Below are 24,154 nucleotides of genomic sequence, written 5' to 3' on the forward strand. Positions count from 1 at the left end.
AAGTGAAGGTCTGTTGTTGCCTGTTTTTAAAGGCCTGTAAAACATTGTGTCTCATCACACAACAAATCTAGAAAAGTAACAATTTAAGAGTTCAAACCCACCTTCCTTTTGAAGTTTCTCAAGTTCACTGAATAACTGTACTAAATGCAATAAATGTAGATATACAGTATCTGACACAGAGAGGACAAGAAATCCACTTGTTGCTGCTGCTGAAACCACAGCTACTCACTTAATGAGCAGCTACTACAAATGCACCACACGATGCATGTGGTCACATAGTGATTTGCAAATGTGCAAATCTTGCACTTGACTTCACATTACTTAATATGTGCGTGTGAATATGTTTGTCATCCTCTGCAATAAAAATAACAAAAAATATGTGAGGGAAATCTTACTACTGTATTTCTGATGTGTAAGTCAGTATTTGTACCATCGTGGGGTTGAATTGTGTTTGTTAAAGAAAACGATTTCCATAAGTTTGCAAACCCGAAAACATTTTTAATGTGGGTTTCATTGATAGTTTTGTGCAAATTTTCAATGCAAAAATGTTTCATCTTATTTTAAATATATCAAAATAACTTCATTTAACATGTATAGCAATCCAACACAGGAGATACACAAGAGTTTCCAGTACAATTCAACCAAACATATTTGTCCACGTAAATCATTTTGATGACAGCGGACATCCTTCAAACAATGCAGAGTTCAGAAACCAGGAGTTCATCAGAGTTTCAAAGTGATGCTTACTATAAATTAAATTCATTGGACCTCCTTACAGTAGATGTTCTGCAGTATCATGCAGATTTATTCTTTATGCAACCTCCTGAGGTTGGGCTCTGAATGCTTCCTCAACATTTCAGAGGAACAACCACTAACTTTCATACATACAACACATTCATATTATATCTGACTCTCTCACACAGACAGATTCAGTTGTCAGTGTTCTCCGGCGGATTGTCGTCTCGTCCTCTGCTCTCCTCTCTCCTCCACTCTTCCTCCTTTCCTTTTTCTTTGTAAATCTTCATTTAAAGCGCCTTGGTGCTGCAGTTGCTAGACATGATTGTCATGGTTTCTTGTCTCGACCTTGCTGGTCAGGTATGTGTTTGAAGCGGCACTTGACGCCATAGTCACACCCTGTGGTCCGCCAGTAGAAGCACTCGTCTCCATTTGTAGCCACCCTCCGTCTGGACCTGCATGGACAGAACCAGAGCAGAGGATCCTGCATCACATTATCCACACAAAAACACACATGCGGGTAAATAATGGGGCACAGGGTGCGTGGAAAGTAACATAGGAGGCCTTAAAGAAAATTCACTAGGCTGGGTTTTCACTTCTGTGTTAAAAGGATGACATTGGGATTTTATGTTTTCAAAGCGCTGCATCAGTGTGGTCTCTGATAGCTGAGAGATGTAGATCTCTCATCCAGTGGAGGACGTAGACTGGAGCCTGAACAAGCACTAAGGAACTGGGTTGGATCTTTTCTCTGTGCGTTTCCATTTGAGTCATCAGCATAATGAAACTTGTTCTGCAGGAATTAACCCATAGTGCAAATGCACAGGTGTAGCCTTTAATTTCTGCCTTTAATTTATTGTCCATTATCTAGATTATCTTTTTCACTGCTTTCTTAAAGGAGTAAAACAGCCTTTATTTTTTAAGAATATAAACAGTTGTATTTAATTTTAAACTGTATATATCTTGGGATGATAGATAGTTATCATCAAAACCCAAATCCTAACCTAAACTATCACACTGACATATCTAACATTAATTCTTACCCTAACTTTAACCTAAGCTTAAAGCTTGAGTGCAGGACTTTGTCTCCCCCTTCTGGCAGTGAGATTAATTACAAAAACACTGTTGACATGTGCTTACATCATAGGCTCCACCGTAGCCTACTCCATCAACATTTAAAAACTCTGTATACTGTGAAATACAGAAAGATTTATCTGGCGTTGATAGGCTTAATCAGCATTGTTTGAACTCATCTATGTTCATCTATATGTTAAAGTTCCACACTGCAGGTTTAATGCTAACTCCCAAACCCTAAAACAACTTACAGATGTTATTTGATTTTGTAAGGAACCATTCTGAGTTTACACCTGCAGAGAAAAAAGGACAACACAGATACACAGATGAATTGCTCAGTACCCTGTGGCAGCTGAGTTCTGCTGTGTTCCTGCAGCACTGGAGCTCAGGCCAGCAGTGGTCCTTTGTAAGGAGGGCATGGTCCGCTGGATCCACCGGTCTGGGTACCTCATCACCAGCTTATTGCCGCCCAGCTCCACCCCCTGGACAGGAGGACACAGCACAGGTGATCAAACTTAACATCATGTCATGTCTGAAGAGGCAAGAGAACAGGATGATGGCTCATTACTGCAACTCAAAGCTGTGCTTTTAACATTCTGTGACATTCTAGATGATGAAAAGAGTCAAGATTCGTTTACGCATAAATGAGCCTGCCAATCACCCACCTGCAGCTTCTCCAGTGCCTTGGCAGCCATGTTGGCGTTCCTGAAGTTGATGAAGGCACAGAAGCGCTCATGAAGAACTCTGATGCTCTCTATCTCACCATACCTGCAACCATGGAAACACAGAGCGTCTAACCTACAGCAAAGCATTGTGGACAGATCTGCAACCAAAATGACATTGTGCTTCACATCCAGCACTGACAATTAATGTAATGCAATTACTATAACTACAGTAATGCAGTAACCCTTGTTCTAGTGGTGACACTATTACTACTAGTAGCGCTGGTGCTACTCCTCGTGCTACTTTAACTACTATATCGAAGCTCCTATCTACAGGTGTCACTGCTACATCTATTGTACTTTTACTGCTGTGATGACAATGACTTTTAACACTTTTTCTACTTAAAAGTGCACAATAGTGGAGCCTCCAAGGCTTAGAGTTTAAGACCTTTGTTACATCTCTCTCTCTCTCATTTCTTGTCATCTCTCTACTGGAGCTATCTAATAAAGGCATTAAATGCCCAAAACAGAACAATAAAAACCAGAAACTCACAATGCTGATATATTTGCAGATATTGTATGAATTTAATAGTGGTTTTGACTGATAGCACTATGTCTTATTACACTGTGTCTAGTTTTTATAAGTTTACCTACCTGTGAAGCTTCATGCAGATTCAGATGTCTTAAAATGCTGCTTTATTAGTACCTGTTCTGAATGATTGCAGTACAGGCTCTAGCTTACTGCCTTCATTTGTTATTAACTACTCCTAATGATTGAACTCATACACCTCGTCTATAAAATGCTGTTTACAGATCTAATTTGTCCTCACACACACACACACACACACACACACACACAAAGTATTTTTACGTTTTGAAAAGATCCAAGAGGTTTTTCTCGGACACTTCCACTGTAATGTTTCCAACCCACAGAGAGCGACAACTCCTGGAACACAGAGGCGGAGGTAGAAAGAAGGAGGAAGAGGAGGGAGAGAGAAAAAGGAAGCAGGAGAAAATAGAATAGAAAACAAGTGAAAAAGGTGAACGGGATGGGCAGATGATGAAGGGCAAAGATCACAGGTGAGGAAAGTGATTGATAATAATATGTATTTGTCCACCAGATACTTTAGACAAAGAACCAAAAGTTATTTGTACATTTGTGTACATTTACATGATCATTTTTACGACCCATAGTGGACATATTTTACACTGAAAGATAGTAGATGATGTATGTATTCCTATACAAAATAGAAGATTGGTTTGTGTCATGTTTGACATGATACAGTATTGTAGTTCATACATAACATTTATGCCCCAAAATATATTCTGTATTACTAAAACATTTTGAAGTGATTGTGATTATTTGTATTTCTTATAGTCATTCAACCTACCCGCTCTGGTCCTGCTGAGGCGTATGCTTCAGTGCTTCAGGTGGGAGGAGACAAAAAGTAGAGTCATATTATAACAATAAAATCAGAGCAGCAATGATATTTATTACAATATTTCACCACTGCGGCCTGCTGTGTTATTCTCTGGCTTTCTAAAGTAATTTACCAACATTGTTTTAACTGTAACATCACATCAATAAACTTTCAACAGAGCTCCAGGTGTGGTTGCTGAGTGTTTACACATTTCAAAAAAACATCTGAGGTTTATTATGCATTGTAAGTATTTGTCTAGACTGTATGTGTACCTTAGTATAGAGTATAGATTGCTACTCTAATCCAGTAAACTGATTACACTTCACTGTGCATCTTTATACTGAGTATTGCCAGTAGTTTGTTGTTATGAGCATGTTATGATAATATATAAAGATTAATATGTAGTTTTAGTAATTTACAGCCTTCGATGTAGTAAATGTGTTCTTACACTGAACTCTTGTTTTCAGTATTGTCAGTTGTATCAGTGTGTCTCTGCTTTTCTGCTGTGTCTCTGTGATTGAACTGAAATCTGGTATTACTGTAACTGAGGGCAGTGCTGCCCCAGTGTGGACAGAAGTGGTACTGCAGCTGGCTCTTACCCTTGGCATCAGGAGAGGTGAGGATCGCCTGAACAGTTGTGAACTTCTCTAATAGCAGTTTGCTCTGCTCTTCCTCAAAACCCAACTCCTAAAGTAAAAAGAGAGATGAAAATCAAGATGAAGATTCAAAGAGTCGCTGAAGTATGTTATAGTTATTTCAAAATATCCTGAACCAAGACTAGAATTACAAATTGACTCGGATCTAACCAGCTGGTTAAATGTGTGCATAGAACAGTTTATAAGATGTGCAAAGATGCTAACTCTCCTCCCACATGTCTAACACTGGCTGTCGCGACTTGTGGTTGCTGAAAAGTCTGACATTGGGGTGTCCTGGTGGTTATGACACATATCATACAGGTTGTTGAGGTTGAGACACATTCCCACATACTGGTTTGATTCTAGTCAGTGGACCTTTGATACATGTTATCTCTCAGTATCTCTCTTGTTTGCATATTCACAGTCAAACTATAAAAAAGTGAAAATGCCAAAATCATGATTAATGAAGTTGATATGATGTTCATATATTGATTTAATAACTCCATTTGCTCAGATCAAATCTAATAATGGCTTTTCCATCCTCATAAATCTTTGATTAATGTACTTAACTACGCCTGGAGCAACGCCCCACACAAAGCAGCGACAAATATGAAAAAAGTAGGTCTGCAACGTTGAACTGAACAGATTTCTGCTCCTGTTTTTAACTGCAGGCTTTCATATAGAAAGCAGCTCTGAAGGAAGCCGAGCTCACCATGAGCTGCAGGATCCGGCACTCAGAGAGAATACTGGATGCTTCCTTACAGTGCTGATCTAACTTCAACACGTCTTCCATGACCTTCTCTACCTCCATGTACCGCTGGAATACACACACACACACAGAAACATCACACAGAAGTGAAAAGTTAGAGGCCATCCTATCACTTTTCTTTAACCATTAAAGGTTCAATATCTGACATTCAGTCCACTAGATGTCACCCTAGCACCAGCATCTCAGACAAACGTCTGCATCGTTTACTCAATAAGGTATGAAAAAAGAGAGAGAGAGAAAAGAGAGAGTCGGATTACAACACACACACAGAGGGAGTGTGGCTTCATCCTCTGCTCGGGTTGTCATGACTTCACTATATCTTTAAATAGCAAATAGTTGTCTGGTGGGGCTGAATGCCATATATAGGACCTTTAATATTCAAGCAGGCAGCAGACATTGTGGGTCCAAATACAGAATTAAAAAATGGAAATAATTACTTTTTGGTTTAAATTTTTTAGTCTGCTGTGTAGTGGGTGCTGACCTTTAACCACATCAGAGCAGAAGCCTTATAGCAATATCCCATTGGCCAATCAGGAGCCAGCTGAATGGACCTCTGAGCATCTGTTAGTGCAGAGGAGTATTGTTCCAGACGGCAATAACAGCTAGAGCGATTGCCATAGAACCTGAGAGACAAGAGGAGAGAGACATACAGATATATACAGAGGTCTTTATTTCAACAACAGAGAGAGGCAGAGATAAAGAGAACTAAATGGGATTGTATGATTGGGAGGAAGAGGAAGGGCCAGCTGAGGTCAGAGTTCAAAGTCAACTCACCTGTGATTTTTTGGGTCACAGTAGATGGCCTCTGTAAACATGTCCACTGCCTGGCTGTACTGGCCTTGCTCAAACATTTGAATTCCCTGCACTGGAGAAGGTACAGACAGGCCTTGTTCACACGTGGCATTAACATGCGTCCTGGGTGATCCAATCACAAGTGGACAGCTCCAACTACGTCAGTTCACACCTGGCATTAGAATGCATCTCCACAATCATCTCAAGTGACCACTTGTGATGGGATCTCACTTCCTCGCTCTATATGCAAATAAACACGGACATCATTTCCGTTTGCAAAGACCAAGTGTGTTGTTGTTTTTACCCGGCGGAAATTAAAAGAAGTTTACAAAGCCCTTGGCACACGGACAAAATCAAAACTGTTTGGCCTGAATGGAAATGAGTTTGTTGCATTAATACATTACTCAATTGGCTTTTTACTCGCAGAGCTTTTATTGCACTCACTGTCTGTCTCTCCGCTGCTCTGCTCCGTGTATGTGTGGAGGGGCTGAGCCCCACCCTCGGTGAAACAGAGAGGAGAGAAACTAGCGCAACCATAAATGACAGCAAAATGCAATGGAGAGACTCTCACTGAGCTGAAACAAAAAGAGTGTACATAAATTAGATAAATAACATAAATAAGCATAGTGTCTACAGCATTTTGCTGTCATTTATGGTCGCACCAGGTTTCTCTCCTCTCAGACGGACAGACAGACAGCGACAACTACACCACACTGTCATTCATTTCTTGCCGTTAGCACACAAATGAGTATGTACTTCCGCTTACACAGAGGACATCAGTTGAGTAGGCGGTCCTTCATTGTGGCCCAGGACACCTTTGTGTACACACTGCTAAAAGAATGTGGCCATATGCGGACCAGACCGCTTCTGAATGTGGTCTGAGGGATCGGATCTCAATGTGTCCTCAGTGCATCTTGGGTGCATTCACACCTGCACTTGGAGCTTTCCACTTTTCACCCAAGACGCGTTTTAATGTCAGATGTGAACAGGGCCACAGACACACATTTGCACTTCCGTACTCCTGAGGACTTTCATTGATGTAATGCATCCCTCGCTCCTTCCTACCAAAGAAATAGTCCCTATGAAATATGTAGAGTGTATAATTTTAAGTAAACAAAAACATGCTTACTGTACATTTTTTGTACTAAACTAAACTTTTGACACTTTGCATTTGCAGTAATATCAGTAAAAAAATACCTTTAAAAGTTATTCTTTGATTTTTAATCCAAAGTAACTCTCTACTTCATCAAAAGCTTGACTTAACACAACAAAATAAAATGTCACGCTACTGTATTAATAGAAAGGGCGACTAAAGTAGTCATTTCAATTATGATTAAAGGATGAAATTAGTATGAAAAGAAAAGGATGAATGAAATGTGCAAAACAGTTGGAACCTGAGGGACACAATTCACTAAAACTAGGTAATGATGTTTATCATGTGCGCTGCTACTACAAGGTGTTTCTAAATGAAAGCAAATAGATTCACCTGCCAGAGACTCCCCCCTCCTCTTCATTTCTTCTGTGCTTTCCCCCTGTAATAACAACATGCTGTCTCATTACTGAACTGTATAAGTGATGCTGATTTCCACATCTTCATCAAAGGAACTAATGTGTCATCAGACATGCTGGAGAATCACATTTTCATTGTTCACAGATCCCGACTAAAAACCGTTAGGAGGTTGTAAAAATGGAACAGCTGTATACTCCTGTGTGTGAGCGAGTGTTTGCGTACCTGGCTGCTCCTGGCCTCGTTCTCCTTGTTCTCTCTTGAGATCTGTAGTGCTCTGGTCTTCAGGCCTTTGAGTTTGATGTGACTGGCAGCGTTGGCCACAAATGCACTGCTGACATCCCACTCTGGCTCCTGAGACACAGGAAGTAACACAAAATCGTGAAACAACAGGCTCACCTACTCTCACACCTGCTCTGAGATTAGTAAGTCAACACTGTGTCTGTGACTGATCAGCTTATTATTATGATATTTGACTGCACATGAAAACATGTCTCTAACCTCTGGACCACACTACAATCTTTGTAAGCCCCTGTTGGCCTTGGTATGTTGTATAATCTGAAACAATCCAGGGAGATATCTGACAGCAAAGATTGACAGTATGTGGAAAACGTGACACTTTAATTTCTTAAGGAGACTGAAACTGATACTCAGAATGCATATTTGCTTCATTCATGGTCATCTCATGGTTCTAAGAAAGGGTGTGTTCATCCAGAGCATGTTGGTAAATTTTAGCAGGGGAGCGCAACACAAAAAAACACAAAATATGTTGAGTCCAGATAATCTATTAATGCTTAGCAGAAGTTCTTCTTCTGAAGAATACCAGCTTTAACTCATTCTACAGTAAAAGGAAGTTAATCGAAACAAGCACTGATGCACTTTTTTATTTTGCTGAAATTTCGGAGGATCACTTTACACTTCAAATTTACAGTGAACAAAAATCTAAAGGTGATTGAAGATGAAAATTTGCATCATATTGATGTTAATTATTGTCCCTGATAAATAAACAAATTAGGTAAGTAAGATATTTTAAAACCACTTAACTCCAGGCTGCATGATGACATGTCGGCCTGTCAGTCAGTCCAACATTTTGTCCAGAACGAAATATCTCAACAACTACTGGATCAATTGTCATGAAATTTTGTTCACACACTTGTGGTCCCCAGAGGTAAATTATACGTGCTAAAGAGTAGCATATTAGCATTGTCATGGTAAGCATGTTAGCATGCTGGCATTAGCACATAGCTCAGAGCACCATTGTGCCAAAGTACAGCTTCACAGAGTTACAAGCATGGCTGTAAAGTGCTAGTCTTGTTTGTTTACAAGACCTAGTCTGCTTATAACTTGGCAGTGCAAACATACACAAACCAAACAAAATGAACCTTTTTATTCTGAACTAGACCAAAGAAAACTAGACTTGCAGTGCAAGTACACCATGGTCCGAGAACTACTGAGGACACCAACCTGACGTTTGGGCAGCCGAGGCTTAAAAAGGTGGTTAAACACGTGTTTGTGCATTTCGGCAGAGTCAGACATCCTCCTGCAGTTCACAATGACATGATTTTCTCCAGCCTTGGATCACAAGAGCCTTGGAGTCTGAGTCTGCACTAAAACGTTTCTTACTAAATAATTCTGCATCTAATTCACGAGTGCTGAAGTGTTTCCTAGTTTAAGTACTGTTCTCTCAAAATATAAAAGGCAAAAGGAAAAGAAATGTACAATCAAGTACTACTTAGTAAGAATTAATGGCATTTAACTGGCAATCACTTTCTTGAAGACCCTTTGTGTGACTTTGGGTTCAAGTATACTCAGAATGTAAGCAAATGTGGCATGTTGTTATATGGTACTGCCAATAAATGCATCCGCAGCAGATTATTTGCCTGAGCCAATTTTAAAGTAATTACATTTTACTAGGAGTACACATCCAACTTTACAGTGAGTTAGCAGAGAGGGATTCAGTGTCTCAACAGGATACTTGGCTATCCGAGAAATTTCAAACCATCAGGTCACTCTGATGCTTCACCAGCCAAAATAATAGATCCCTAGACACTTTTATTTTAGTTTGAGGGAACGGATACTTTTGGTTCTGCAAGCGTTGGCCTCAACCCACCTCCTCCGAGGTCCTGTGGGGCGGCTGGCGGTTGCTCTTGTTCTCTGTCGTAATGAAGGCAGGGACTGATTCAGGGCTGCATTTATTTTTGGGACGAACCGCAGTCCATTCCTCCTCCGCTTTCAGTTCCTCCTCGCTGTCGCTCTCTGACGCCACTCCAGGCACTTCCTCTCCCTGGTACAAGTTAAAAGCGAATTTTGACCTTGACTTGAAAAACAAGAAGTCACATCTGCCTCTTTGTTATTAAGCTGAATATGTTGTATTTCCTAACATGATATGAAGATTGTTCAGATAAAACACGGTCTCACCTGCTCCGAGACGTCCTCCATCCTCTCCTCTCTCTCCAGTTTCTTCCGTTCTTTCTGCCTCTGAAAGGAGAGCATGGACATGGTGGATGTGGGATGGTACAGATATATGTATGGACACAGATATAGAAATATATGTGCAGTCAGATGTGTCATAAAAAAACGTGGAAAGGTGCAGAACCAGTTATGAAGAGGGATGCGGTAGATGAAGCCGACGCAGTAACAGCTGTGAAAAAGGAGTGACGACAGGTGGAGTGACGGGTGACATGGATAAACATGGGTGTGGTAACAAATGTGGTGGTGTGAGGAATGTGGCAGATGCATTCATTTTAGTTAGCAGAGGAATCATAAACGACAAAGACATGAGCAACATGGATGATATAAAGTGCATTTTTATTTTATTGGGGGTTTTTTTGAGAGCAATTTACAGGAGGATGAAATGCAGATTATACTGATGTTATTGATGTAGGGATAATAGTTTGTTCTGTATGTTGTTCCTGGCTTTAAACATTTCTCAAAATATATAACACAATAATACAATATATATAAATAAGTAGCAGATAAATCACATTTATAAGTCAGATACACCTGTGCATAAACAACATACTGTACATTAGGGGTGTGCCTAAATACAAATACATTATTCGGCAAAGCACAAATACTTGGTTTTATTCAAATATTTGTTTCATACAAATATTTTTAAAATTATTTGTTTTTGGGAAGAAAAACAAAACAAAACATGAAATACCAGTTTACAAGTCGGTTACATCGTTATCTCAGTCTCTCTCCTCTGCTCCATTGTTACATCTATCAGGGGTAAGTCCCAAGGGACTCTCCATAACCTGTTGTTCCCCTTCTCCTTTCCAGGAAGTTAGGTTGTAAAAAATAGGCAATAAATGAAAAGTGCAAAGCAATAATCGCCTTTGAAGTTCCTCCCTACACATTACACGCTGTGATGTCTCTGTGTTATGGGTGTATAAATAGGTAGAGGTTTGTCTGCAGGAGGTGATGAATAAAGTTTTAGCTCAGTGGTCAGCGCAGTCGTCTATGATCTGGGAGACTCCAGTTCAAGTCCCGATGTGTGGACCTCCTTCGTAAGGTAGTTAATTCATGAACACTTATTGTAACATTTTAATTTTCTAAAATTAAAAGTGTCAGAAAAACAAAAACAGGACTTTTAAGCTTATTTCCACTTTTATTAAAATACAAATACAGATACAAATAATTTTTGCTGCCTCAACAAATACAGATACAAATACAAATACTGGGATCTCTGCACATTCCTACTGTACACGTCAGCTAGAAAGTAACTTTAAAAAAAAAGATACTCTTATGTGCAGAGTGACAATATAAAGACATAGTACATTTGTATTTTGAAGTGCCCTCCTTTTATAAAGTCTTTCATTTCTTTTTTTTGTACCAATTCTTTAGTACAGCTGTTTTGTTTTTTTGGTAGTTGTAGCTTATAGATATATTATGGATATAATGAAGTATACTGTCATGTCAGTCAAATTGGTCTCTTATTACTCACTTTCTTTTTGGCTCTCCTCCTCTCTGCTCTCCGTCTTGTCTTCTTCTCATCATCCAAACCATCCTCACCACTCAGCATGGCCTGCGTGAGTAACACACACACAGACACACACGCACACACAAAAATTAGGTAACTGACAGCTGCATATTTATTTCAGAAGAGTTTGGAGTCACTTCTTGACTGACCTGAACATTCACTTAGCTTAAGCTTAAGCCAAAAAACCTTGACTTTATATGTCAAGAGAAAAGTTGCCAAAGATTTTAGAGCCAGCATCTTGTGGTCGTTAGTGATACTCTAAGGACTTCAGCATTGGCTTTGTTAGATGTCATAAATCTATCTAAGTATGTGTAACTGAAAAACAGTATCCCATGAGTTCATTTGTTGTATGTGTTTTTCATGTAATCCACTTATTTTTCACACATAAATACAATATAATGAGTACAGTGAGTACAAACTTTCCCCAGTTAATATATGTGTCTATCCTGTGGTCGTCTACCTGTGATAAGTCTTGATCTTTTCTCCTGTCTGATGGTTCAGGAGCTCCATTCTGAATGTCCATGTCCTCCTCTCCTGACCCATCTACAGAGACACACACACATACACGTTTATTGCATTTTGCTTTAACTGATGAGTCACAGTGTATGACATGGAAAGACTCTTGTATTGTATTTACTGTACGTTTTGTCTGAATGCATCTCTTGAATGACAGAAAATGTGTGTGTGAGTGTGTGTTGACTAAATGCTTGACAAGACACATTTTCTATGCAAATCAACACAGGTGTGGCAGCTTGTGATTGGATGACCCAAGGGCAGAGGGAGAGAATGAATTTTTATTTAGTCTGGTGTTTCCCCTTCTGTATGAAAACATTCATTTATGAGCAGCGGGTTTGACTGTACATTTGAATAGAAGCTGGCACAGAAGTTTTAGCCAGATGAGTCTGACTCAACATACACAGCATTCAGATTAAGACAGTTTATATGTGTAAGTGATGTTTTAAAGGATACATTTGGATTTTATATTTTGTCTTATTATCAACAAATCTCATCAAAAATCCAAAGATTTTGTTTTTTATAGAGAGAGATGAGTAATGTTGCATCGATTATCCTGCTACCCAACACTAAAAGTGTCAGTTTGAAGGAGAGAAAGATGCCGTCCTATAAATTTAAGGTGACACTAATCACTTTTACCAACTTCACCCCTCATTAGTCTAAACAGAAATACATGAAAAATGACAAAATCAAGACTAGCTCCTACTTATTTCACCTTGAGCTCCTTAAAGTTCACAGTTTGGTAGTAGGTAGTAGTTAAATCTGCCTGTTTCATACATATTATTATTATCAGGAGACTTCAAAGCTGGGAGACATGAATATATGTAAGTGCATTAAACCACATGACAACATGTGAGTTGTGTTTAGCTCGTAGCCTGGCATCTTTTTTTATCTGCCATCAGTTGGCAACAACATATAATGCAAATAAAATGGATTTGACTTAATTAACATGTAGCCGTAGCTCAAGGCTCTGACCTAATCCTTCCTGATGGTGAATAGGTAGCCTCAGTGTTCTTTAGCTGCAAAATAAACACAAATACGATGAATTATGTTGTTTACCACCTAGGAAATTGTTTTTTACCTACTGTATAATGCATGATTTTATTTTTCTGGCTGCATAAACTGGCTGTTCAGTCTCATGTGATGCAAGTGATGAACCGTTCCTTAAAAAAATACAAATATCAAGTTATAAGTGCAACTTTGAAGTGTCAATAAGTAACACAGCGATCTGATTGGTCAAGAAAGCAAAGATCTGGGAATCCAGTTAAGTGGTTTAGTGATCCTTCAGACAATTATGCTCCACACACGCTGTACGCTGGGATATAAAGAGAGACACGTTTCTGGTGCATGTTAATGTGGCTCCAGATGAATGTGTGTGTGTGTGTGTGTGTGTGTGTGTGTGTGTGTGGTGGACAAGGGAGGGAATCCTCCTCCCTTCCTCTCATATCACATGAAGAGGTCACCATGCCAAAAATATCTGAGAGCCTCCGGACAGAAATAGTGCTCAGGTACCCGGAAGCATTCTGGAAATATTCCACAGAGAAATATTTCACTCTCTCATGTTTCCATTTCAACTCATTAACTCACTGAGATTACATTTATTTTTAAGATATGAGCTGACAAATTTAACAGTTAGCCTTTTGGTTGAGTCCAGCTAGGTTGTCATCACTTTGTTGGTAGTAAAATTTGACACAAGTGATGAGCACTCACTTTGCTGAAGCAGATCACTTACCAGCAGCAGCAGCAGCAGCAGCAGCAAGAGACAAAAACAGCCGGTAGTTTTTCATTTCAAGTGATAAGTAGAAGACACAGAGTGGCAGAGAGCAGAGCAGCAGCCCCTGAAAAGATCTCAGGGACTGGAGAAAACTGAGCGTTGGGTTCAGTGTATATTGAGGGATAACCTATGTTCTTAATCTGTAAAGCTCCAATTAGTCTGATGTTATCAATTGCAAACACTGGGTGTAGTTGGGATTAGATAAAAGAAACAAGGCTAAGTCTACAGTACGGCTGCACTAGCAAAACAACCTGTTCCATAGATAAATCAGTCCACAAATACTACAAATGTCTGCACCAAATTCCATGGTGACGGATCCAATAGAGACATTTCACTCTGAACCACTAATATCTACTTGCTGGTGGCACCAAAGTCATTGGGATTCATCCAAAGAACATATATGACTGTACCAAAATGTGCACAAATCAATCTAGTAGATGTTAAAATCTTTCATTGGACATTGAGTGACATTTTGAGAGGAAAAAGTCAGAGGATCACCACAGCTAAGGCAAGTCAATTCTGTTATATGCTACATTTCATTACAGTTAAACTCAAAGTCAATAGGTTTCATCCTCTGGGAACTATGGACAGCTGCACCCAATTTCATGGCAACCCATTCAATAACTGTTGAGATATATCTTAACAGTTATTGAATGGGACCAACCAAAAGACATTGCAATCCCTCGAGCAATGCCTAAAAATGTTAATAGTCTATTTACATACCAATTTAATGCCACTAAATCTGGCTGTGGTTTGTATACTTCTTCTTAAAAATTCCACTTAGGGAATGTCAAAGAAAGCAAACAATATATTAGGCCAAAGCCTGAAGTGATGATCTTTTAGTCTGCTATAATGTTATCCTTTTTTATTACAAAGGATTGATGTAGGAAAATTAAAAAAGCTCCAATAAGACAACTTACTTACTTAACTTTAACAAAAAAAATAGTCAAAACACTTGAGTTATTGTGCACTTAGTGTGCAGTTCATACTCCCAACAGGCTGGGAGTATTGCTCATAGCTTTAGAAATAATACAAGTGGCTGCACCGTCAAAGCTCGGATGCAAACCTTTATTTAAACAACCAATGAATAACAGTTTATCTCAGAAAGCTGTTACTAGTGCGGGTCAGTGAAACATGCGTCAGAGTCAAGTAAACTGTGGCAAGTATCAGCGAGTTGTAAATGGTTTTCTGAGGTGTTTCATGAGACGGCTGACATGTGCTGAATAAACAAAATAGAGTATGCAAACTATTTAAAGAGATTTAAATAAGTGGATTTTTTTACTAGTGTTTACTGCTGACATCAGTGTGCCTGAAAACACGTTTGAACACGAACCTGTCTTCCTACTGACAGCCTCTGACTGAAATATTCTTATCATAAACCAAAGTATTGGGCTGCACTTATCAAAAGAAGTACTATCAAAAGGAAGACTTCGGAGTTACATTTGTCCGATGCAAAGACTGGATGTTTTGTTTTAGCCAAGTATGAGTAAACTAATCAGGAATTTGTGTTCCAGAGAACAAAGAAGCAATTTCTCAATAAGAATGTCATTTTTAGTCAATGAAGTGAAACTGGATTGTTGCCACATAAGCTTCTGGCGGCCTGCACTCAGCTGCTTCCAGAACAGTCTGGAAACAAACATGTGTTCTGCTGCCCTCACGGCCATAAAAGAATCAGCCAGGAACCGAGTCTTCGGGTCAGAAGTTTAGTCAGGGAGCACGCTGGAGAGAGCAACTGTACTTCATGAAAATTCTTATCTTATCAGCCAGCTGCACAAAACTATGAAACTCGCTGTTCTCACGAGGTGGAAAATGTTTAGCCTTGAGGCCAAGGATGCCTTTGTCAGCCAAGTCATCCCCGGCATGTAGCCACATAATTACCTTAACTATTTCATCCTGGTGCTTCGCAAACCTTTTGAATTATGTGTGACAAGCTGAAAAAGACTGTGTAGCAATGGGACAAAATATTTTATTTAATAAGTGCAGTTGAGAGGAACGATCTGTCTAAAAGCTCATCTTTCATTGAGTTTGTCTCCATCTTTGGTGCTGAATGCTCATCGCTGTGGGTTTCTGCACTGCAATTACCAGAAATAACTGATAATTATCAGTCAAACTTTATGGGTTTCCAGTATGGGGTTCCCTTTTCCCATCACTGCTCATCCATGCTGCTCAAGTTCATCTGCTGATTATTCTACAGGTGCTAGACAATTGTTTATCACAACTGACTGCATGTATTGGAGTGATACTTAAAACCAGATGACATTGAAATACAGGTTCTGTTACATCTCGCAGCTGTGTGCCAACGTAGGTGGCAATAATTTAGGCCGTAACTACGTTTAGTACATAATCACACAGTAAGATTAGCTGCTGTGTCTGTGCACTAAAGAAATAAAAATATACATAAGCTGTAAAACATGCTGATACCAAAAAAAACATATTAATGACCACGGTGGTCAGGATTATTATTTTTGTCATAACCACAGCCTCACCGCTTGTTGAGGGTAACAAGTACAAAGGCTTTCTTTCATCAGCAAAGCTACAGTTTTTTTTTATTTTATGAAATAAAACTGCTGATACAGCGATGGTTGCACGTTCTGGATAAATGTCAGATAAAAAAAAAAAAGTTTCAGGGAATGTACGAAGGGGTCTCGAGCCAACATTCTTTTCCCTCGAACACAAGATGTTGACGGGATGAAAGGCAAGGCCAGAAAACTCTGTCCAGGAATAGCTCGTCCCTAAAGAAACTTTTGAGAGTGAGCAGAAAACCAAACGGCTTTAAGAGCTACGACACCACCTGACTCACAGCGAGACCAAAAGGCAAGCGGAAAGGAGGAATAACAGACGAGGGAACGAGGGAGGGTGTTTGCGAGGGATTAACACATCCGTCAACATTTAGACAATGCAACATTATACTGTAGGTTTGTAACTGAAACACATCCACACCGCATAAGATCAGTTACAGGAAGGCAGCCTGGTTGCTGTTTTATGGATTGTGCTTTTTAGCACAACTGACATTTAATAGCAAAAGCACTGATGAGAGGCAGAAATCGCCCCCTCTGACAAATGAATGCAGCCTAAGTGAACACAGACAGTATTCTGTCTAAAATTACTAGTATGAAAATTGCTTATGACAAGTTTGTAGCTTTAACATCTGGGAAAAAAATGATGATTTAAGTTGCAACAGCAAAGCAGAACAGTGAGGAGACCGATGGGGACGTCAATCATTCTGTCTGCACTCACACCGTCCTGAGAGGAGGTCTATTCATGTAATAGAGTGAAAACACCTGAGTGAGTGTGCAAAGTAGGGTTGAAGGTGATTTTAGAAATGAGTACTTCCTGGGAATATACTACTGAATCCTCAGAATTTCCTGAAATTCTTGTCATAAATTAAGTTTGATAATTAATCATATTGTTTATTTAAATGCTCTGATGTCATTCTTTATCTTACGTTGTTGTAGAGCAACATTTCCTTTTACAAGTACACTATTGTTATGGAGAAAAAAAACACACACACACTGCTGACTTATCCATGCCAACTTCTTTATCTTTCAGCATATCCTGTTGCCTGCAGACACATGCCTGAAGTGATTGGTTCCTGCAGAGATGTTTCCCATAAAACAGGAGCAGATCTTGGCAAGACAATACCTGGATCTCAATTCCGGGTGTTCAACACTATTAACGTGGACATACAGGATTTTGAAGCTGTCTAGTAGTTGCACTTATGTTATTCACATGAATTTATATGCTGGAATGTTTGTGTGTACAGCCAGTATAAGAGGGCTGTACAGTAGTCAGCAGAACCTCTTGGATAAGTGACAAAACATCTTCGAGTCTACAATTTCAGTCCAATGTTTATTTTATTATGTTCATTTTTTTCCCCTCCGGATTCTCTCCTTATTACTATTCACTCTGTAACTTCATGAAGTGAGGTCATAGAGCTTTGGGATCAATTTTTTGGTCAAGTTACTGTAAAAGAGTTCCAGATTGAGTCCGTGTGAGTCACTGTATGGTAACAGCGCCACATGAATATAAAGGAAGACATCAACTACTGCGCGCTCCTTCCACTTTCCTGCTCATGATAAATTCCAACTTGATTCCCGACAGTCACATAAATTTATCCATAACAATATTTGCACCACAGCCAAAGATACTTCCTAAATATTTCAGATCACAATGGCCGACCTGCTCACTGCTGTCAGAGGATGACTTATCTTAACCTCTGTGATGATCAAGCGTTTCAACATGATTCAGTGAGATCTTGATGGTTTTCATTCGGCTCGGGTTCACAATATTTACTCAGACGATTAAATACCATGGAAACTTTCACATCAACCGTAACAGACAACCAAAAAAAAAAAAAAAAAAAAAAAAAAGTACATGCCAGCTTTGCACATGCAGCAAAAAAGTTATTTGTGCGTGAACTTATGCACACTCGGCAAAATGTCAACAGACTTGCGTAGTTTTCTTCAGTACTGCCACATACTGGGTTTTAATAAAAGCAATGGGTTGCATCTGACTTTATAGTAAAAAAAAAAAAAAATCTGCTTTTTTACTTCAACTACAAAAAATGTTGAGGGTGGAAAAATATTCAGTATAACAAACCATGTGTTACTGTTCGATGTGAAAACCACCTGTGATGAAATCTGGTTCTCAAGGCTGCCGGACAGGGTGGCCTTGGCAGTTTCCTCCCCTCTGTCAAACACACACCCATGTTGACACACACACACACACACACATGCTACTCTCTCAACATCAGTGTTTTCAAATTAGTCTTTCTGTTTATGTGCTGGGAGTTTGGGCGAAATGGGGAATTCAGGACTAGTGTTGTACTGCAACATGGGAGAGAAAACCTTAAAAAAAAAAAAGAGTTTTATAGTGTTGAATATTCAGGATTATGGCAACACAAATAACTTCTAAGTCATGTAAATATACTCTTTCATTAGTGATGTCATATAGGAAGTGTTTCAATGACACATAGGTCCACTAAAGTTGACATTAAAACCATCCAGTCAGTGTTTAAAAGCAAATTATTCTCAAATAAAAGTGATCAGTAATAAATCAATAATACATAGGCTATATAATATAATAAAACATAATAAAGCCTGGTCCTAAATGAAAACCACACAACAGAGTCATGCAGCACTCACCGCTCTGTCAGTGTTTATCTTATTAACACAAGTACTGTTCTCACACACTGTTTGCGTTATTCAGACTGATTCTACCTTTTCGTTTTTCTCAGTATTATTCTGTTAAGTACTAGATCTTCCAGGAAAGTGAAGGAATTAGGCCTCCCGGACCGCTGGAGGGGGGGGGGGTTCATGTGTGAGAAAGATGGAGGACATTTTAACTTTAAAAACAAACAGGAGTAGCAGTAAACGGGAGCGTTTCAGACGACAGAGAGGCTTCTTACTAAACTGTGATCGTCTAAAACAACAGGGAAATTAGAAATAAAGGTTTGTTTCTGACAATATGCTCCTGGATTTCCTCCAGGATTTTTTTTGCTGATGTTATTCTTTATCTTATGATGTAGTAGAACATTTCATTTTAGAAATACACTAGTGTAGAGAGGAAAAACACAACTATACAGACTTGTCTGACCTTCTGTCTTCGAGCAAATCCTCTTAGTAATATCAGTTTTTTTCCTGCCATTTCTCCCTTGAAGGTTCATGTTATATTTCATAAAAGTGTATTTCATGTTTTATTGTGTTAGTGGAGGTGCTCTTTGTTCCACACCTTCTCTATAAAACACTGTGGGAAACCCTGACGTGTCTCCAATAAAGGCCTCGTCACTATTTGAGACCTGACTGTCTGTTAAATTGCTGAACTGATAAAAGAAAATATTTCATACGAGTGAGGGTCTTTATAACGCCAATTTAAGGCCTTAATTTTCATATATTTCATTTAAGGCTCTTTAATACTTTCAGACTGTATAATTCTGAGGCTGCATTGACATCAGTGCGCATGTAAAACTGGCCTCTGCTGTTCAATTGTGATCGACTGAAACACAAACATCAGTTTCCATTTAAAGGTCAAGCTAAGTGTGGGCGATATAACAACACACTGTGTACTGTGAAGATATATTCACTCACAGTTTACAGGGTTTGTCATACTGTTTCTGTCATGGTAGCTATTCCTTTATTAAGGCAATGCTGTAAATCAATAATCAGGGTGGCTTTATGGCAATATTGGATTCTTTTACACTTTCTGTATCTTAATATGCTGGATTTGCTAAAAACAGACTTTTTATTCATTAATTCTTTATGAATTGATTTTCCAGAAAATGCATTATGTCACAATGCATATCAGAATTATGATATAAATGACATGCACCCTGGCAGATGATTTTATCAAGTACGAGTGCATATATCTGTAATTCATATGCTCACTTGTTGCTAACTGTGTCTTCCCAAACTACCTCTATCTTGCTTTAAAATGCTAACTATGCACGTATGGACAAAAAAAAAAACAAACAGAAGGTAATTAGATTTTTTTTTTAAATAAAGACTTCAGCAAAATGATTCATATTAAAAGGGTGTGTGGTTGCTTCTGTCTCTCTCATTAACTAAATTATTTCAAGGAAGAGGAAGATCAAGACTAATGGGCGTCTCATGTGGTGAACTCAAACCCAACTACTTTGGCCCGCACCGCAAACAAATCACACTAGACAGACAGACAGACACACCCAAAGGCACAGAAACACACACACACACACACACACACACACACACATACATAAGAGTACGCAGGTCCAAACTAAAGTTCCTCTCCCTCTGACTCATCAACAGAAACTGCTCTCTATTAAAACAAGACAAAAGAGACAAAACACCCTAAAATCTTCCACTGCAATGAGATCACATGAGGTCACCTGACGTCTGCCAACGTCCGTTTACCAGTTGTATGTTTCTGATTCACTTTATATGACTCAAGGTCTGCCTGCTAGCTTTCAACCACATCTCATGGTCTGCAGACCTAACTCCACGCACTCGGAGGAGAATGTTAAGTTAATTTCCCATCGGTTGTCAAAAAAAATTTAATTAGCATGATAAATACACAACAATTGGAATTTGTAACTGTTGTTTTGTGAAGGAAAAAACCAAACTCCATCTGTTGATGAAGGCTGTAAGATGCAATGTGCAGAAGTGAGAGCAAATAGAGAAGCATGACGTACCAGGTTGAGACAGTCTAAGGACAAGGAGTAGGATGAATGTGAACTACGACATATTTGGACTAAAAATCATTCATGTCTGAGAGTAAATGACAGGAAGAGAAGTGTGTGTTTAGGATGTAGGCGTTTTGTCTAAAGAGAAACTAAACTGCACACACCAAAGCTCAAGATTTGTATTTCTTATGGATGCTGCTGTTTACATTTTCAAGTTTGTTTGAGGAGCGGCAACTTTTTTGGAGGACATTGATGAACTGTGATGAGAACTTCCATTAAACACCAAGTTAATCCTTACTTCTAATGACTAATGACTTGAGTCCTGTACATTACCCTGCTTATAAGTAAGAAATAATCCATTTTTTCATGATTTTGCTAACGCTAAATAGATTTATAGGCTTCTGTCAGTGAAAGGAGTGTTGTTTGGCTTCAAGGTGTCTCTTAATAATTTGAATAGAAAGATTCATACAGAGTGCAGAAGGTGTCGTGGAGAAAAAAAAAAATTAATTTGTGCACACGATTTAATAATTTGTGGTCTCTAATGAATAATCTATGAGCAACGGTTAGTATTTAAAATAAGAGTTAATGTGGATATGAATAATGTCACAATTACGCTCATTAACCAGAGAAGGATTCTCATTTCAAAAACTGGACAAACTGTTTTAATGCTTTCACAGCTTAGAAGCAGTTTCTGCGATTGATCCTAGCTTACATCAAAATCTAACTATTACTACTATTCAGGACATTCTGCTTATTCCATTTAGTTTCACGGGGAAAGGTTGAGTGAGGGTGGTTTCCTCCAGGGCTTCCCCCAGGAAATAGTTTGGTAGTTCATGAACAATAGCCCACACTTCTTATACATGTGCTATTTTCTGGGTGAAAAGAGACCTCTCTGCTTTTTTTTTTTTTTCCCCTAAACATTAATGTTTTATCTTATAAAAGTGTGTATCATTTTTATGATATCAATGACGGTGGTGTTTATTTAGGGGGAAGGTGGCCCACTTCCACTGTAAAACACAGCAGGAAAAGTCATTTACGACATCACTGTTTTCAGATAAAGTAGCTATTAAAAGCTTTCATCACATCTGAAGTGTCTTTCCTGAAATGCTTAGCCGTAAGTGTTTCTGTGACACATCATCTTACACACATGTAATGGATTTTGAGTATTAAAAACATTTGAGAGTTCATTACATGAATGCCAAAGTTATTTGTCATCAGGGTTGACCATATAAGAGACTTAAAAATACAGTACAGTGGTCAAACCAGTTTCTGTACATTCTTATGGGGTTAGTGCACAACTCATTTGCCAGTCAAATATTTTTGGTTGATGACCCGCCAACATACCGACATATTAAACTCCAACATAACTTAGCTCTGATCAATTTAATACGCTGCAAGTATTAAAATGCAAAACTTCCCAAAGCACAATAAAAGTACCGAAAACTCAAAATGCTGCAAAATTAAAGGTTAAAATGTGCAAACTCTTGCTTCCACAATCACAGAATAAGTGTGACTGCAATGTCACAACACATTTTTATATATGCATTTCTTGCTTTTTGTGTGTTTCTAAACTCTGAGAGTTTTGGTTTGCCATTTAAGTTTATTGGATAAAAGTAAAGTCTAAACTTATGAAGAGAATCCAATAAAGTGAGCAGATGGCTAACAAATGCCTGCAGTCTAGCCTTCGATCATTGTCTTCTATTAACTTGTGTGTCCTGAAATGATCTGAGTTAGGGTTTAATTCAGGTTAACACTAGATTATGATTTGGTTGTAGTAAGACTGGGTTGAAGTTAAGAAGGCTGCTTTAGATTTGTGTTAATGCTGTTTTCACATCATATTGGATGGAAGATAAACCCTTTCAGCCATGTCTGTATTATCAAGTCAGATATATCCAAGTCAAATATGTCAGAGCTTTCAGCAAAATCTGAGGTTCCCAGTCACATGTTGATACTGATAATTATGGTAAGGTTGGGTTCAGGTTAAGGTAAAGAGAAGTACAAATGGATTATGAAACATACTACAACAAAACACCTGTACTAACTAACCCCAAATGACCTTTAAATGGTGTTTTTTCTAATCAGGCATGCTAAGTCCAACAACAGCAACAATAGTAGCGGTAATGTTAGGGTTTTTTCGGGGGGGCGGGGACTTCCTCTTTGGTCTTTTGGTCAAAAACCACTGGTGAAAGTTTCAGAAAGTCCCATTTCTTTCACTTAATGCTGCTTTAGTGAGCTCAAAGCTAACGTTACAGCTAGCACTGGTGTCAATTTCTAGAGTCATACATAGTGAAATACTGTATGTTGCAGTTAAAAAGTGGCTTTTACAGAAAACAACATATTCATTCTCGCCCAAAATTTGCTAGCCACTTCATATTAAAAATAAATAAATAAATAAAGTCTGACATTCAATCAGCCTTTTCTTCCCTTGTCCTAAAAATACGACTACGCAGCAAATAATGAAAATTGTATATGAAGCTAATTAACATTCAACTCATTTTTTTTTCTTTTTAAAGGGCCAATATTTAGAGTTAGTTGGCATAATAACTGGCAAATAACTTAGACTGAAGTTGGAAACTCTGAAGATAACATTTAAGCTCAATATAAGTTACTGTAGTTAACGTTACTTGCTGTAACTGTTAGCCTTTGTTGGCCATTTTTTAAGTATTTTTGTCTAATGTTATTTAGTGGCAATTATTTTATTTGCGTTTTTTTTTGTTTGTTTGGGGGTTTTTTTGCAGCATGGGATATAGTCATTAGTGCTTTCACAGCCAGAGTGATTATGCTAAATCACAGCAAGTTAAACTCCGCAGAGACAAACCTGTGTCACCAACTTATCTGAAAGAAAAATGAAAAGTAGTTAACGGCTGACTGGCAGTTTGACTCACCGCCTCCCAAACCGAGCAGCCGGCGGATATCTCTGGTGAACTTCATCGGGTTTTAACGTCCAACATTATCAGCACATACTGTGAATTAAATTTAAACTATCAAACAAAACAACGATATGTTTATAATCTTCGTTTGACGCTGACGACTCCCCGGTGAAGCTCCCGGTTACTGAGAAATATCGCCCGTTGAGCCTCCTCCGACTGTCTAGTCACCGTCACTGTCGAGCTAACCGCTGTTACGACTAATACTGC

The 24,154-nt window shown here is 38.7% G+C and overlaps 1 protein-coding gene across 2 annotated transcripts; it reads right to left on the bottom strand.

The window, feature by feature from the left end:
- Positions 1 to 473: 473 nt before the first annotated feature.
- LOC137180177 (tetratricopeptide repeat protein 31-like) lies at positions 474 to 24,132 on the bottom strand. Of its 2 annotated transcripts, XM_067585452.1 has the most exons (16): positions 23,903 to 24,132; positions 12,035 to 12,117; positions 11,539 to 11,619; positions 10,011 to 10,070; positions 9,703 to 9,876; positions 7,818 to 7,946; positions 7,572 to 7,617; positions 6,068 to 6,158; positions 5,775 to 5,916; positions 5,237 to 5,341; positions 4,489 to 4,576; positions 3,860 to 3,893; positions 3,340 to 3,414; positions 2,472 to 2,574; positions 2,149 to 2,288; positions 474 to 1,190 (listed from the first exon to the last, which is right to left on the bottom strand). In XM_067585452.1, the coding sequence occupies exons 1-16, from the start codon at positions 23,946 to 23,948 to the stop codon at positions 1,064 to 1,066; spliced, it is 1,524 nt and encodes a 507-aa protein (XP_067441553.1). In that variant the 5' UTR covers positions 23,949 to 24,132; the 3' UTR covers positions 474 to 1,063. The 2 variants fall into 2 exon arrangements, with proteins under 2 accessions (XP_067441553.1, XP_067441555.1); XM_067585454.1 differs by lacking the exon at positions 474 to 1,190 and having other exon boundaries at positions 2,208 to 2,338.
- Positions 24,133 to 24,154: the final 22 nt, after the last annotated feature.

Source organism: Thunnus thynnus, chromosome 3 (assembly GCF_963924715.1).
Source record: "Thunnus thynnus chromosome 3, fThuThy2.1, whole genome shotgun sequence".
In the NCBI taxonomy this organism is placed as follows: domain Eukaryota; kingdom Metazoa; phylum Chordata; class Actinopteri; order Scombriformes; family Scombridae; genus Thunnus; species Thunnus thynnus.

Coding starts and splice junctions, on each gene's coding strand:
- LOC137180177 (XM_067585452.1), bottom strand. CDS start 23,948: ATGAAGTTCACCAGAGATATCCGCCGGCTGCTCGGTTTGGGAGGCG. Junction 5,917..6,067: donor TGTGACCCAAAAAATCACAG/GTGAGTTGACTT, acceptor CTTGTCTCTCAG/GTTCTATGGCAATCGCTCTA. Junction 5,342..5,774: donor CTGCTCTGATGTGGTTAAAG/GTCAGCACCCAC, acceptor TGTGTATTCCAG/CGGTACATGGAGGTAGAGAA.